Source organism: Aptenodytes forsteri, unplaced genomic scaffold (assembly GCF_000699145.1).
Source record: "Aptenodytes forsteri isolate BGI_AS27 unplaced genomic scaffold, ASM69914v1 Scaffold53, whole genome shotgun sequence".
Lineage (NCBI taxonomy): Eukaryota > Metazoa > Chordata > Aves > Sphenisciformes > Spheniscidae > Aptenodytes > Aptenodytes forsteri.
The window spans coordinates 10,561,545-10,578,128 of NW_008795909.1; the positions used below are offsets into that span (position 1 = coordinate 10,561,545).

Sequence of the window (16,584 nt, forward strand, 5' to 3'; positions counted from 1 at the left end):
CCCGCGGGTCCAGCCGGCCCCAGCCCCAAAGTCGTCTTCTGCCCGTGGCTGCCGCTGGCCGGCCCTCCCTCCTGCCGCCTCCGCTGCCCGGGATGCTGGCACCGCGCCGCCGCCTTCTCAGCTGCTTAAGGCCATTGTGTCGATCGCCTGCTCCAGCTTACTCCTCAGCCGCTGCCTCCGGGCCTGCTCATCCTTCTCCAACGCAGCTAAAATCTGGGGGAGAGAGCGGAGAAGAGAGGGTGAGGAGATGCCCTCCTACCCAAATCAGCTCCTCATTGCCCACGTGGATGCGCTGGCTCATCAATGGCATCGGGGCACAGGGATGTGGTCCCATGGGAAGCGGCATGGGTTCGTTCCCATCCCTAACGGGGCTAGGAAAGGGCCAAAGGAGGCGCGAGGTGGAAGACACTGCCCTGAGTGCTGCCACCCCACAGGCAGAGCCTCCCGGGACCCCCAAGGGGCTGCAGTTAACACCAGGGACCTGCTTGATACTAACAAGAAGCCAACTTGCACGTGGGGAAATGAACATCCATTGTCAAACGGAGGGCGAACCCCAAAACCAAGACAATGACATCTTCCCGCCACGTCCGTGACTCCAGCAACACTCCAACGGCCTAGGGAGGCAGGGGCTGCGTTTCAGAGACTGTGATCAAGCCATGAACTGGTTCCACGAACACAGAAAGACCAAACCCATGAGGCTTTGGCTGCCGCCAGTGGCAAAACCCCACTCGTTTCTCCCCAAGGCAGACAACTGAGGGACACTGGGGTGATGGAAGGGGACACCAGATATATGTACCAGCAAAGCCTGCCTCGCTGGAAGCACTCAGTCCTGTGCAAGGGGTGCACCCACAGACATACGAGGATTACTTTCCTCCCTTGAAATCCCCTTTCTCTAAACAAGCTCCTGGCCATGATGACAGATCGCAGGGTGGAGGGACAGTCCCTGGCTGGATGCAGCCATGCCCCCAGGGCCGGGGAAGGACTGGCAGCAGTGGGAGGGTGGAGGACGAGGCTCAGAGTGGGGAGAAGGGAGTAATGAAGCATAAAACGCAGGGGCAGCTGCCCTCCCAGCAGCCAGGAGTCTTGTCTCACTAACATCATACCAGCAGAGCAGAAAAGCTGATTTAAAAAAACAAACCTGACAGAAATCTCATCTCCTCGGGTGAGCTAGTTGAGAGAGCAAATTTTTTGCAATTAAATATCAAGGCATCCGTCCAAGGGGACTTGATTAACCATTTCATTGGCCACATAATTGGAAACAAACTGTTGTATAATTAATAGACTTACTAGGAGGCAGGCAAAGTCCATCAGGAGCCCTACAGGTAACTTCTTAATGGGGAATCAGCTCCCTTTGATTAAAAGCTGCTGCAGCACTGACGGGTTGTGGAGCGGCGTGCGGGGCGTGCTGTGCAGCATCCACCATGCTGCCATGCAGCAGCCTCTGGACACCGACAGGCTCTGGCTCTCCACCAGGCTTTTTGGGACAGGACCAGGCTGGTCCCTGTCTGCTGGGGCAGTAAGAGATGCCCGATGGAGAATCTCTTCCCAAAAGAAAGGGGAAAGCTGCATCTCGACACCGGCATCAGCTCCTGAGAAGGGGAAAATTCTCCAGCAAGAGCTGGGCACATCTGATTTACCTCCCCTGGCAGCAACAACCCTGGGCTGCGGCTGGACTCGCGAGAGCTCATAGATTCTGCCATAAAACCTGCCACCGGGGACACTCGCCCGCCATCCATCTCCACAGCCGCTGTCAGCCGTCACGCTACACGTGGAATGAAATAACTATAATAACACTCATGTAGAAATCAAAACCCCGCATGCCTGAAAGGTGGCTGAGCTGGAACCAAATGAGTTTGGTCCAAGAAGTGGAAGAGGAGCCTATTCCCCCCACCCGCCTCCTCCACCTCTCCCGGTAAGACAGCTGTGTATCCTGGGATGCTGAGGTGTCGAAAGATTCACAACCTGCCCCTGCATTTATTTGCTCCTCTTTTACCTCAGCCTTATGGAAACAATGCAGTCAAAGGAAACCTGTGCCGAGCACAGAGAGAGACCCAGGTTTGTCACCTGCTGTAAGGAGCCAGGACCACTGATTACCAAGATGCAAGTACCCAAATGAAAATTAATTATGATTTTCATTCACAGCCGATGACAGCATATTATTGCACTGAACAACAGGAAAAATTATTCTCTCCCATTTTGCATCAAAGAGGGTGCAATCGGGCTGCATATAATTGTGCTTAATGAATGAAAACAAACAAAGGGAACAGCTGCGATTTATTAATCCCATTACAAATAATAAAAGAAGTTCCTGAGAGCTGTGAACACACTTGCGATGCTCAGAGAGCGGGCGGCACCAAGACACTCAACAGATGTCAGGTTGCCATTAGTGGGCAAGAAGAGGACCTGTGCCCCTGAAGAGCAGCTTATTAATGCCACATGGTCCGCTCCCTGCTCTCGCCCAGGGCTTGGAGGATTTATTTAAGGCCTGGGGGACTTTTAGCCCGGAGGAAGCGAGCACTTGATGATGGCTGAGGGATGGTAGCTGCCCCACAGCAGATCTAGATCCTTCAGACTGCTCCTCTTCCACTCTCGTGGTAGCCACAGAGCTGTTATACAAACTGTAAAACCCCAAGAACCCTACACGGCCAACTCATCACACAGAGCTATGGGGGCCTCCTGGATGTGCCATCCCAACTCATTTGGGGAGTGGCACAGAGCTCCCACCAGCATGGTCATCAGTACATGGCCACCAGCTGCACAGTGACCACCACGTGGCACCTTCCCAAGCACCAGGGTTTCCTCCCATCCCTGTAGGCAAGCCAGGCCATCCTCCTCCTCCTCACTCCTGCGAAGCACCTAGCTCCACAAGGATTTTGGCCACCATGGTCCCAGTGCTGACCTTAGACCCAGGGGCCAGGTCTGCTATGACCTGCCCATGGACTCCCTAAATTCACACCTCAAAGAGGTGCTGGGAGATGCCTCTTGGGATTGCTGCAGGGTACGACGGGGACCCCGTTTCCTCCCCCTGCGGGGCGAAAGGCCAGCTCTCCCGGCTCTCTCCGAGCAAAGAGATGTTCTGGCATTCTGTCACCTAAATAAGCCATCGTTCAAACACAGCTGTCAATCCCCTTTATTGGGACAATAAAACCTATACTATCATGTTATATGTATAGATCCATATTTTACTGTAGTTACATATTTTATTGCTTTAATAAAAAGATGTGGGGTGTGGATTTGAGCAGTGCTTTACGAAGCTGATTTGTATAAATTACAACAGAGGGAGTTTTAACCATTCTTACTGATGTTCACAAAGCAAGCACTGAAGAGGCCACCACATTCTCTAGCATCCCTGGGCAGCAGAGCCAGACACTGCCTGTATAATCACACGGCGTTGGTACTGCCGCAGCGCTGGGCCGGTGGTGGCAGAGAGGCGCACTGAGATAATGCCGCTAACTCTGTAGCCCCGAGGAGCTCATGTGCCAAATGTGTAGAAAAATAGGTGTTTCCCACATTACTCACTGCAGAAAATATGGGGAACAAAGCGCTGCCTACACGCCTCCCAAACCTTTCCTTTCCCACCAGCCCAAGTACAGACATGGACTACGTTGCTCTCCTGCATTTCACAGGGTGTTTTTCTATAGGAAAAAGTGTGGGACTGCAGAAACGCAGGCAAAGGGACACAGCTCGCAGCCCAGGCTTGACTCCCCATCGCCGCGTCTTACCTCGTCCTTGTACTTGGTGATGTAGGAGTAGATCTCGTGCAGCGCGCTCATACTGTTGAACTGGCTGAGGTGTAACCGCGACTGCTCCGCCAGGTATGCGCTCATGTCCTGGTCACTGATCGCTGGCATTTTAGCTATATCTGCATAATATCTGCAAAGGAGAAACAGAAGAGTGGGTCAGAAATAGGGACAGACAGAAGAGGATGGGTCCCCGCTGCGAAGCTCACTGAGAACAGCCACCGGAGAGGCAAGGTGAAGAGCATCATGTCTCCGAGCAGTGACATACCACAGTCACCCATTGTAACGCCACTGCTCATCAAGAGGTCTCTGAGCACTCCGCAGAGCGGTCAGCATCATTAGGAACACGCTCCCGATGGAGCAGCGCTGAACCCAGCCCAGCTCAGCTCCCCGTGCTGGAAAGCCAGGAGCTGCTACTCTGAGGGATTTCCCACCCTCTCCTAAACCACACATTTTTCCTCCTTCCCATCCCATTGGCATGTTTTGCCACCAAACCGCATCCACCAGAATCCTCCATGCCTGCAGCAACACATAAGGCTTTGCTACCATTCTCGAAGGTCACCGTGTCACTAAAGCCAATGATGCCCCTTTACATTCAATTAAATACTTGGTGCATGAACACAAGACAAGTTCACATCCAGCCCTTGCAGTAATACACGCCCGCGTGGTTATGTCTTCCTCAGCAACAGGCATTCAACACAGCCTATGACTGCCACTGGCCATGCTCAGAAGTTACCAAAAAGCTACGAGGAGCTTTTGTTTTCAGTGAAAACCGAGGTTCTGCAGACACATCTGTGAACTCAGAGGATCCTGGGCAGCAGAGGAAGTAGCTGATGTCTTAGGGCATGCCTGGGTCAAACAACTTGGTCCCTTCCTGCCTTCCTTGTGCTTCTCTGATGGTTGCTACCAGAAGGATACTACCTTACATTTCCTAGGACACCTTAAGATTTGCAGTCCTATCCCATAGCTGCCTCACTGATATGCTCAGCAAATACAGGGAAACCCAGACACAGCTTATATGGTCCAGAATCATAGTGGAAAAACAGAATATCCAAAAGGATATTTATTCATCAAAACCCAGAAAGAACAAAGTTGCAGCACCCCATTGCAGCAGGAGGGTTACACCAAGCAGACGCACCAGTGGACTGGCCACTGAGGTCCTTTTGGAAACCAGGGTTGTGTCCGCAGGCCTCTATTAAAAAAGAAACCCTACCCACAGCAAATGAGCCCTGGCTGCTCCCACCATCTGGAAATACAGAGTGCCAGTCTCTCCCAGCTTTGCTTTACTCCTCATGACTCCTCACTCAGTGAAGTTTCTGGTACAGTGATTAGCATCATTAGCATCATCAGCTGAACGCTGAGATGGAACATGGCTGAAGCACTTGGACAGGAGCAGATGGCAGCAAGACCACTTGAGGAGATGAATACAAGGATCCACTCCATCCCACAGCGCTGAACTCAGCTAGTGATAAAATACTTGGGCAGTTTTTACAAGGAGGCTCATTCACACCCAGAAAGTGATGCGAGAGATTTCCTGGATGCTGCCAAGAGAGCAGTGGTCTGAGGTGAGGACCTCTGACTAAACCAGGCATCAAGAGATCTGCTACAACACTAGACAGATCACCCCCAGAGTGACGTCTCCTAAAGCTGACATTACTTCTACCTGTGCTGAGGAATATTAGGGACAATATGCCCAACCTTCTCAGTTCCAGACAGCTTTGATTAGCAAAGAAAACCCATAGAGATCCTCCTGGCCACCCTTCACCCGTAGGTGAAAGCCCCTGTGGGAAGGGACTCATGGGAGATGAATGTACGAAGTTAGACCTGCTGAAGAAGAAAGCTTTTGTGGCTGCCACAAGAAGATATCCAGGTAACATGCAGCAGTTTTACGTTCTGGGTTTTATCATGACACAAAGGATGGCAGGAAACCATCATTTTTCAATACAAGCATGCATGGCTCGTGCGGACCAAGATCCCAGTCACACCTACCATTTCCAGAGGACACCTACCCAGACACGACCCCAGCAGCAGTCCCTTTGGGTTTTCCCAGGCTCCACACCTCCCAAGCCCTTTACTGTGCTATTCCTGCCTCGGACTGGCAAGATGCCCTTTTTTCTGCTGGTGCCTGAACCAAGGTGGCAGACAGACCTGCTGTTGGGACTAGCAGTCCCACTCAGCTGCCCACGCATCGCTCCCATCCTGCCTCTGCAAAGCTTTGCGACGATAACCGTGCCAAAAGCCAGAAATGCAGATTACACCACAAATCCCTGCAGCAGAGGAGCAGTAGGAGATGCAGTCGCACCCTGCACGGGGCAGCTCTGCCCCCTGCTCGGCTGCCTCTGGGACCGTACCAGTGGTAAGCGATGGCAGGAACATCTGTCACCGGTGAGATCTCCCACCTCCTCCCCAGGGACACAGCATGTCTAGACCAATGTTTAGCTCTGGAATGGTTTTATACCTTTTTTTCTCTGGGCACACACAGAGCTGAATATTTTTGTCACAGAGGTGGCAAGGTCAGAGAAATTCACTTCATGAAGTTTGCGATGTTCCTACAGGACCCCACTCCAAAGCCCCCTCCAGCCCCCCACAAAGAACTTTATCCTATTACAATGCAGCTCATCTCTCATCTCAGCCATAGCATTTCAGGGGCATCTTTTCTTCTGATCCAAGCCCTATCTTCCTCGAGGGAAGAAGCTTGTCCTTGTACCCGTCTGCAAAGCACCAGGCATGCCAATGGTGCAACAAAAATAACTGTACAAGTGAGCATCCAAAGGATGATTTGGGCTACAAAGTCCCACGCTTGCAAACTAGAGAATATGATGCTTATTGTTGCCTGGACATCTTTCATTTGGTTCATTCTGTATCCAGTCTAGATGGTGAAAAAGGGAAGGCTCCTCAGGGGAAAAAAAAAAAAAAAAAAAAAAAGAGCATGAGCTATAGCACAGCATATCAACACAAGGGGAAAGTTGCATCAGCAACCTGAAATCTGCCATTTTTTAAGCTTGATGAAGTCCCACTTTGCCACACAGTAACATTTTAAGAGTAGCTCTATTTGGAGGGATTTGGAGGATATCTCCTAGGTTTCACTCCCAAAAGGATAAAGCTAAACACAGCATTATGCCTGAGCGCATCAATTTGCAATCAGTAGCATTCAAACCCTGAACCTTTAACACTGCATTAATTCAGCGGGACAGAAGGATGTCTCTCATCAGCTAACAGTGAAGGTGAAGGGTGTCAGAAGGAGTCAGGGGACCCGCTCCTCTCCCTGCTCCTCAGCACAGCGACAGCAGCCCAAGCACTGCTTCAGAGCATGTGCTCTCATCAGGATCCCAGGTGAGATGTACAGGTGGATGAGAGATTGGAAACGGTAATTTTCAACCATTTCAGCAAAACCTGCGTGTATTGTCACGGTAGAAAAAAGGCACTTCCTCTAGTCCAAGGCTGACTTCTCACTGCTCTTCAAAAGCAATCAAGGGAGGGATTCACTTAGGGACATGGTTTAGTGGGCATGGTGGTGTTGGGTTGGCGGTTGGACTCGATGATCTTAGAGGTCTTTTCCAACCTTAATGATGCTATGATTCTAGGTGTTAGCAATTCCTTAGCACAGACCAAGTTTTTACAACAGAAAACATCAGACAGCCTAAAAGCTGAGGTTGCTTTTAGCACCCTTTAAGCAAGTCATAAACGGCTCTGTCAAATAGTCATTGCAAACTCATTCCAGGAGACAATCACGAGAAAGCATCATCTCCCAAATGAAAGGATCACCTTCCACAAGCGTTAATACGATCCCTCTTCAGACAGCTGCCAAGAGGAGTCCTCCCAACGACCCAAGTCCCCACACCCACATACGTCTACTGTAACTCCTCCAGGTGACTCAAGGAGCTATTGCCAAGCCTACTCACCTTTCTACCCAGCTCTTGTAGTTGGGGATGTCCTTGGCATACAGTAGTTTGTTGGAGGGAGAGTCTTTTCCTAGCTTGTGCTCAGAAGTTGAGCAGGAGTCCATGAATGTCTGAGCCACCACGGATAGGCAGGCATCAGTAATACTGTTCTTGTGAATGTCGAACACAAACTGGGGGTTCTTAATCACATTCACCCAAAAACGTAGAGGTAGACTGAGGGAAGAAGGAAACAGGAGTCAGCACCTGAACTGAGCTCTACATGGCAGCCAGCGCACATGCGTCTCCAGTTGCAGAGGAGGAGTTCCCCATGACCCAAAATTGGGCAGAATGCTTTTCCCAGCGCCCCAGGAATGCAAACAACCTGGGGTAAATGGCTGTTCCCCTCTGCCCCATTGCAATACCACGTCCTCTGCCCACCCCCACATGGCCACAGCTCTCCGTGGAGAAATTCCTCAGCACTGCCAACATCTCCAAAGGCAAACCAGGGCAGCGCAGATCTGCGATTTCTCCGAGGATCCACTCATACTGAAGAGCCCTTGCTGAGCCCATGGGTCACATCAGGCACAGTCCCCTTCTCTCGCATCAATAAGCCTGTCTACAGCGCCGTGTGGCATCTCGTGTAGGAGGAGTGGGTTAACTGGACTCCTCAAGGGACTCATTAGCACATTTAACACCAGAGGAGAATTTAGGCAGCCTCAGATGCTGGAAATAAAGCTCTCAGCTGTAGAGGCAGTGGGTCTCCTGGCCAGCCACCGACTGGATGTTTGCTGCATACTGACACAGGTGCCACTCTCCATGGCTCCATTTCCCAATCCTGCTGCCCCTCTCCTCTTCCAGAAGCATCTCAGGGTCTCCCCCCATCAGAAAGCCTCTCCGCTCTGTCATCCCTCAGCAGCAACACCCAGCGAATGCTTTTATCTTAGACAAAACACACTTCATTCCCCAGGACTTCCCTAATGAGGGTACCGGGTGCATGTACATATTTCATTTGTGAAGGGAATGGCCTCGAGAAATTAGCTCCACACATCGAATTAGCGCCCAGAGATAAGCACAGGCATTAGCATGCAGGAGCCTGCATGCCCAGCCCCTGCAGAGCGGGGCTTTTTTTTCCTCCCTTGCCTTTCACTCCTTCTTTTAATATAGAAAGCTGAGTTATAAATCAGTTCCAAGCACTTCCGCGCTCTCACATCTCCATTTAAAAATGTTTCTTTTCCTGCCCTGCTAATTGCCAACAGTTACTGAACTATACAAAAGCAATTTGGCTGCCATTTAACAAATGCCAGACACGGGAATGTACGTACCCGTCTCCAGTAACAGCAAGATCAGAGAGATGAAATCAGTGAGGTAGCAGAAAAGTAAAACACCGAGGGGGGGCTGCAGAGCAAGAGCCAACGCCTGCTTGAGCCCTGGCCCCAGCACGGCACTTACGGAGGTCTCATCAGCCACTCCGCCCTGCTTTTCAGAGAGCGATTAGCAGAGCCGATGGTCTGGCTCTGCAGGCGAGGTTAGGGAGGATGCATACATGGCTTTATGCTGACTTTGTTAGGCACGCTCGGCTGAGTGACGGGAGGGAGCGCGGAAACACCTTTAGGACAGTCGAGATGAGAATTGGGGCTGGCATCTCCGGAGGTGCCCAGAGGACGGGGAAGCCCAAGCGGCGTTTGCTCAAGGTAAGATGGGAACAAAACCGCTGAGGTCCTTGTCCGACTCTAGCCGTCAGGGGGAGCGTGGTGCCCGGGATTTGGGGATGGAAGGGCTGAGGGACCATTGCATTCCTGGGATTTTTTTCTGCTGCAGGAAGGCATGCAAGGGATTTACCCACACCCGAAATACAGAGATATGGGCCTCTCTTGTCCTGGATCATTTCCAGGGACATATTTCTGCTCCCTGTGGGAGGGGTTGGAAGTATCCTTAGCTGTGATATCGTTAACCCCGTCCCACTGCCCCTTTCCATTACCAGTTACTCTTCCAGGTGTGCCTGACATCGTAATCATTGATCTGATGCTTATCAGCTTGTTCATCCAGGAAATCAAACATGTATTTGATGGCAAGGGGCAGCGCGCTCCCACGATGTGCTGTGCTGAAGATGGTCTCAAACAGGTCATCCACGAATTTCTGCAGGGTGCCCTGAGGAGGAGAAAGAGAGAAGGGTGACTCGGCAACGCCCAGTGCCACCAGAGAGATGAGCCTTTAACTAAAGGTAGGCCTTTAAACCAATTTCCTATTACTTGTATTCCTACCACCTGGAAGAGAAGCACAGTACAGTCTGTGTAACTCTACCGGTTCTCAGTGGTTTATACTGGGAAACAGACTCTGCAGTAATGAGGTACCTCCTTCACTGCACGATCTGGCACGCTAAAAGCATACAAATAAAAACACCATACAGAGCAAAAACCAAGCAGATGTACATCATATCATGGCCTTTACTTGGGTCCCATTAAGGTACCCGAGACCTGATGACAAACATTGCTGAACAAGCCCTCGTCCCACGAGGCAGGGAGCCAAGTCACAGGGGAAATGGCTGAGCCCAGTCTCTGCAATCCTGAGCCAGTACCTTCAGCACAGCCCTCCACTCCTCTCTAGGGATATCTCAGACACACAGCACCCGCTCGGCACTACAGAAGGTTTTGTATGCACTGAGGGACCGGGAACCCGCTGCGATGCCAAATGCCCCGGGTAATTACCCTTCCCACATCACTGATTTTGCAGCTTTATCCCGAACACCAAAGGGGATGAGGCCCCTGCCCCAGGGCATCTCTGCTTTGCAGTCCAGCAGCTCCTCAAGAATACAGGGAACAGTAAAAACGACGAAGGGTGCAAAAAGCAAATAGGAAAATCCACTCAAGGGATATTCACTGAGGGTTTTGACACACAAAAACATCACCTCCAGCTCAGGAAAGCCCAAAGACGAAGAGAGTAGCTCCTCCTGTGCTGAAGCAGGTGGTTATTAAAAAAGCAGTGCTTACCATTTTTGGACAACCCAAATCACTACACCAAAACCCTCCCCATCCAGATCTGAAAAGCCAGGCGGCAGCTCTGTGTCTCCATGCCATACCTTGGTGGCTAACAGACGGGTCAGGTAGATTTCAGAGACCATCTTGCTGCCCCGGTCGCCCTCCCGCTGGTCCATGTGGTCGTGGTTTTTTACCAGGTGCCAGAGCTTGGTGCCGCTCTCCAAGTCAGGGGTGATCATGGGGGTCCGTGAGCGCAGGCTGTCGGGGCTGCTGGCTGTCCGCAGCATGCTCTCTGCAAGCACCGAGCACAGGGGGATGCTCGTACCCTGCCCACCTGCACCTCGCCGCCAGCCCCATCAACCTCCCTTCCCTCCGCACGTCATGGCCATGAAACGGGAGCTTTGGGATCCAGCCTCTGCAGCCACCGTGGACTGGGAGCTCTGCTGGGACCGTGCTCACAGCCTGCCGGGCTACATGCAAGCCTGGCTGAGGTACAGGGGCCAGGACCATCGTGGAAGGGATTCTGCAGGGGCCTGCCCTGCTCCCAGCACGCAGGTGCCAGGATCACAGATGCCTCCTGTGTCGGTCTGAGCTGACCACACTATTTCCTTCCAAACCAAGGCTGAAGCACACTTGCCAGCATGTTCACTGGAGTCTTCAACTCTGCTCATTTAAGTGCAAAGTGCCTCTGTGCCTATTTTAATTAGATTTCAGGGGAATAAAAGGAAGGGGATCCCTTAGCAGCAGCCATCTGACATGTGTCTTTCTCCCCCGAGTCTGACATGTTGCAAAGAGAGATGGCTCTGAGGGCATCTGCTCCCTCTCTGACACCAGAACAAATAGCATGGTGCAGGAGAGCCAGGGGTTTGGAGGACCTTGTTCACGTGAGCCACAGTTACAATCACCTGCCCTGTGCCTTGGTCTGCAAGCCCAGCCTGGTGCTGCCTCCCCTGCCAGCACAGTGGAGGATGCCCCTCCGTGCTCACCGTATCTGCTGAGGGACTTGGTGAAGGTGGAGGAGTTGGAGATGTTGTACGCCGAGTTCTGCTTCGGCACCAGGGCTACCGAGGAGCCGTCTGTCACCTGGGGGCAGAGATGGCGTGAGCAGGCTGTGACACCAGAGAAGCACAGGAGGAACAGCCCCACAGCAGGGAGAAACCAGCCCAGGAGGGATGAAGCTACACTGCACCCCACCCCAGGGACATCCATCTCCTGCAAAGGAGACCTACATATCTACCCCTGTGACAGATCGGGAGCAGAGGTCAGAACAGGAACACACCAGAAACCTTGACATGAAAATGGCAAAGTAAGGTCAGAGCAGGAAACAGCCTCTATGAGTCCTGAAGATGCCCCATTTAGTGCTTCCTTGAACGGAAGGACCATAAACATGGGGCCCACGCAGGAAAGTGACTGCATGCCTCCTGGCCATGCCTCTGCATGAGCAGCACGGTCTGGAGAGCTGAGCCCAGGCCCTGACCAAAATGAGGAGGAAGAAGAGATGCTCAAGCTCAAAGCAGCTGGTGACTGCTCAGTGCTCTCCACCACAGACAGCCTTACCTGGTAGTGGGCCAGGGTGTTTAGCCTCTTCCAGTCATTGTCGATCTTTGTGGTGACATCTTCATCCTGCAGTATGATCCGGGCCATCCTGCCCTGCCGCCACTCTGTCCCCATGAGGGAGAAGGGCTCATGGTTAGGGGGCGATAGGAGCACAAAGCCAAGACGAGGTAGGAGCACGGTCTGGACATCAACAAAAGAGCCCTCCCACCACCTTCTGAACCCCAGGACTGATGACTATCAATGTGGCGTTGGGCAAAGACTGTTTCTAAGTACTCAAGGAAAGACAGCATCAATCCGACCCTGGCGACTGTTTCCTTTGCTCCTCTCCTCTTCATTCTCCTGCCCCTCCTTTAAGAACAGGACTGTTAACACTTGTTCTCAACTAGTGCTGGCCTCCTTGGACCTCAGCCACCTCAAGCCTGCAATCCAAACCACAGCCAGAGCCGAGGAGGCTCCTCTCCCCATCCTCTCTACTGGCAGGACCCACACTCTCATGCCAGGGGTCCCCACACAGAGTCAGTGCCACCAGCACAGCAAAAGTAGACCGGACAAGCACAAATGCTCTGGTCCTGCCAGGTCTCCTCTCCTGTAGGAGATGCGGATTTTCTGCCTTGAACAGGTTTTTTGGCACTTCTGCTCTTAGTCACATCCCTGCTCCCCACAGGGAAGTGCTTGGCCTCTCTCTTACCCAGGTCCATGTCTCCGGCTTTGGGTCGCTGGGAATAGGGCACCCCCTTGTAGACAGCGTCCAGCAGCTTCTCTTTCACCTGCGTGATGGTGTCGCAGTTCAGCACCTTGACAGGGATCTCCGGGGCGTTCTCGTTCTCAGGGTTCACACAGTTGAGGGTCTGCACAGCACAGGGGGGCAGAAAGACTCGAGTGAGTGGTTGTGACACACTGGCTGCAAAGGCAGGTCCAAGGACATGGGGCTACAGCTGTCTACAAGGCCATGTCTTCTCACCTCCCGGGCTGCTGCGGAGTTGCAGCCACATGGCACATTCCTGCTCCCCCTTTCTCCCCACCTCTCCCCATCACCCTCAAATCTCCAACTATTCCCAGAAAGGCAGCACAGTGTCAGTGAAGGAATCCTGGGCCAGCAAACGGTGCCCAACTCACCAAAACCCGTCTAGCCTGAAAGATGCTCAGGCACACTCCACTCCCCTCCCAACCCCACCCCGGTGGAGATCGAGGTGGTGAAGAACCAGCTGCAGACTAAGCCAGGGGTAGGGTCTGGCTTAGTCAGCTGGACAGAGGAGTTGGCTTATATGGAGGAAGAGAAGTATCTCTCCATCTCCTGCAGTAATCTCAAGGCTCTAACTTTGATCCCCACCCAACATGAGCCACTGGCTGCTCCTGGCAGCATGTGCTCAACAGCGTCTGTGGCCCCGTATCTGTCAGGGCCATGGGGTTTGCTGGGAGAGGTGTGGAGGGGGATTCAGTTCACGTTTGGCTTTCTCAGCTCCATGGCAAGAGCAAACCTTGCCATGCAAAGGCCCCATTTATGACCCTAGCTGAGATGGACAACAGAGAGGGCAAGAGGCACCCCAGGGATGCTGGAAAGAAGAACAAGAGACAATACACTCTCTGCAAAGTACTTTGGGTGCCTCCAAGATCTTGTTAAATAGCTGGACCTAGCAGTCCTGGCAAGCACTAGTAGCAGTGAGGCTTCTGCTTTCACTAACCAACATTTTGTAGTCAATCTGCTGCCGGATAAGCTTGTCTTCACTGAGGGAGTAGCGAGCCTCTCCTGTAATGGCATCAATGGGTCCCTTCTCCATCTGCTGCTTGATGGCACAGTAGAGCATGAAGAGTGGTTCCCCAGCACACTCCTGAGGGACAGGGGATGGAAGAGAGGGAGAGAGAGGGGTGAGAAGGTGCCAGGCACCAGATTTGCCTTTCAAGAACCACCACCGTGTCAGGAGCCTGCTGTGGCCCTACAGCATCGAGCCCCATACATGGCTTTATAAAGAGCCTCCAGCCCTTGCTCAAGACTGCAAGGAAGGGGGCACATGGCAAAATTCATCCTGTGGAGGAGCTCATTCTCTCCTTCCAAGCTCGCTGGAGGTTGTTCCCTTGTCTATCAACCCCTAGGGCTCAGCTTCCCAGAGTTTCCAGATAATCCCCGGTGAATTCTGCTCATTCTACAGGCCAAAAATGAGCTAAAAAGGTTAAATTCGGGGCTAGTGAAGAGCAGGTTGGGTCTGGGGACTTTGTGTATGGGATATAGCCTATCTTTTGAGCTGGCCCAGCCAAGAGAAGCACCTGAAGACTGGAAAGGGCACACTGCAGTGGGACAGCCTGGGGGCTCTTGCCCAGGTATCACAATGCAGTTCTGGCATCTGCCAGGAGCCCAGTCTCACATGAGAGAAGGTCAAAGGAGGTTTCTCCATATGACGGCTGGGCACAGCCAGCCCGATCCACTGGGAAGGAAAAGCAAGAGAGCAACTCACTGGCAACCCTATCCTGAGTCTCCAGCTGATGGGGGGGACCAGGCAATGAGGTTTCCTGCAGTTAAACCATTTGCCACCTACATGTCCCCACTGCCAAACCCCTGTAGTCAGAGCTAGGTTTAGCCACCAGCCAGAGCCACATCAGTGTCTATGTCATAGGTGGGAGGAAGGGAGAGGAGAACTGGACCAGACACTCCCCCCAAAGATGCTGGATGCTGGAACTGCAGCAACCCAGGAACAGCAAAGGACCCGCCAAGGTTGGAGGCACCAACCAACCAGCTTGGAGCCATGAGTTGGCGTAGGGTGGCTGGAAGTGGACACCCCTTTATCACCCAGGGCCCAAACCTCTCCCCTGAGCTGCATCCCATTGAGCCCTTCCAGACACAGGCATCAGCCCTAAGGGAGTAAAAAGGGTACGATGGGAGCAGAGAGGACAGAGAGAAGTCCCAGCAGATTTTACCCCACCAGCCCTCACTCCTCCCTCCCAGCCGAGTTGGTGTAGGGTGGCTGGAAGTGGACACCCCTTTATCACCCAGGGCCCAAACCTCTCCCCTGAGCTGCATCCCATTGAGCCCTTCCAGACACAGGCATCAGCCCTAAGGGAGTAAAAAGGGTACGATGGGAGCAGAGAGGACAGAGAGAAGTCCCAGCAGATTTTACCCCACCAGCCCTCACTCCTCCCTCCCAGCCGCCTCACAAATAAATTGTACTTTGGTGCAAAGTGCGGCTGCTCTCCCTGTCACCATATGCTGTTAGCATCTCGTTAGCATCTGCGGTAATTAAAGAGACAGCTGCTAACGAGCAGGAACAGGCATACATCATCCCCAGACCTTCCGACAACACGCCTGTCTTTGAAATTATGTTTCATTTGCAAACTTGGCTTCATTAAGTCAGCTTGGAAAAGTGAGAAACCCAAGGTGGGTGCTACACTACGCATTACCGGCTGCCCGGCAAGGCAGGAGTGCCAGGCTGGCCGCAGAGCTGTGAGTCCCCAGGGGCTCCCATGGCACACCGAGCCCACCCCTCCGGCCACGGTGGAAAGACTCAAGTTGCTTCTTCCAGTTGCTTGTAAAAACTCCTCGTAAAACTTCCAAGTCTGCGGAAGTGGTGTGGATGGAGGATAGCTTGGAGCAGGACTCCTGCTCACATCTGGCATGGCTGTTCCCATCTCAGCCCACAGATTTCCCCTCTTTGGCGAGGCATGGTTGCTGCTCACCCATCTGCAGCTCTGCGCCTACCTCTGGGGATCCCCACCGAGACAGGTCGGTTCAGCCCTTCCCACAATGGTGGCCCAGTTGCACTCCAGGCATCACAGCATCACCTCCTCCACTCCTCGGACGCCAGCCGGGCTGATAGGCAATAAATCTCTTTTTGGATGCGTGGATTAAAGCTGGCCCTATGGCCTCCCCGGAGGGGTGGAGGCATCAGCGGTCCTGGTGATGGGTACTTCACTCCTCCAGCACCATACAGGCTTTTGGGGGTTCCTGCATGCCCCAGGATCCTGGTCTCCTTGTGACCTGTCAGGCACCCTAATATCAACCGAAACAGCCCCTCTGCCCTGTCCCCCTGACCCTGCGCATCCTCCACGTTGCAGCTTGGCTTCCCCACCTGTTCCGAATGTGGGTCCTACCCTTAAAATCCAAAACCTCACTCCCAAGCTCACTGTCCCCACCGCCTCTTGAGGACTGGGGCCGAGATGCTGCCATGGGTCACAGCTCACTGAACCACAACAGATGAGGATGGTTTAGGGCTTGTCCCTGACAGAGACCAACAAAACGAACAGGGGCCACAGAAACCAGCGCTGGGCAGTTGCCCCGAGATGATCTCCATCAGGTGAGATACAGGACGGGACCACTGAGATGGGGCTGGGCGGCCCTGTAGGTTGATGGAGGGGAGCCTGCCCCCCAAACATGGCTGTGCCCACGCTGCCAGCCCTGATGCAGTTTGCTCACTGCTGGGGGTCTGAGCAAGGGGGGGGGGG

The 16,584-nt window shown here is 53.0% G+C and overlaps 1 protein-coding gene across 2 annotated transcripts in view; it reads right to left on the reverse strand.

The window, feature by feature from the left end:
- Positions 1 to 6: 6 nt before the first annotated feature.
- PLXNA1 (plexin A1) overlaps positions 7 to 16,584 on the reverse strand; it is a 112,228-nt gene continuing 95,650 nt past the window's right edge. The window contains exons 24-32 of one of the 2 annotated variants that reach the window (XM_009284437.2): positions 13,836 to 13,982; positions 12,842 to 13,001; positions 12,154 to 12,257; positions 11,583 to 11,679; positions 10,698 to 10,888; positions 9,600 to 9,769; positions 7,643 to 7,855; positions 3,723 to 3,873; positions 7 to 213 (exon numbers count right to left, since the gene is read on the reverse strand). In XM_009284437.2, the coding sequence (XP_009282712.1) occupies positions 118 to 213; positions 3,723 to 3,873; positions 7,643 to 7,855; positions 9,600 to 9,769; positions 10,698 to 10,888; positions 11,583 to 11,679; positions 12,154 to 12,257; positions 12,842 to 13,001; positions 13,836 to 13,982 (1,329 nt within the window). In that variant the 3' untranslated portion in view covers positions 7 to 117. Of the gene's footprint in view, positions 214 to 3,722; positions 3,874 to 7,642; positions 7,856 to 9,599; positions 9,770 to 10,697; positions 10,889 to 11,582; positions 11,680 to 12,153; positions 12,258 to 12,841; positions 13,002 to 13,835; positions 13,983 to 16,584 lie in introns of those variants that run through there. The other variant, XR_657851.2, reaches the window with a different exon arrangement.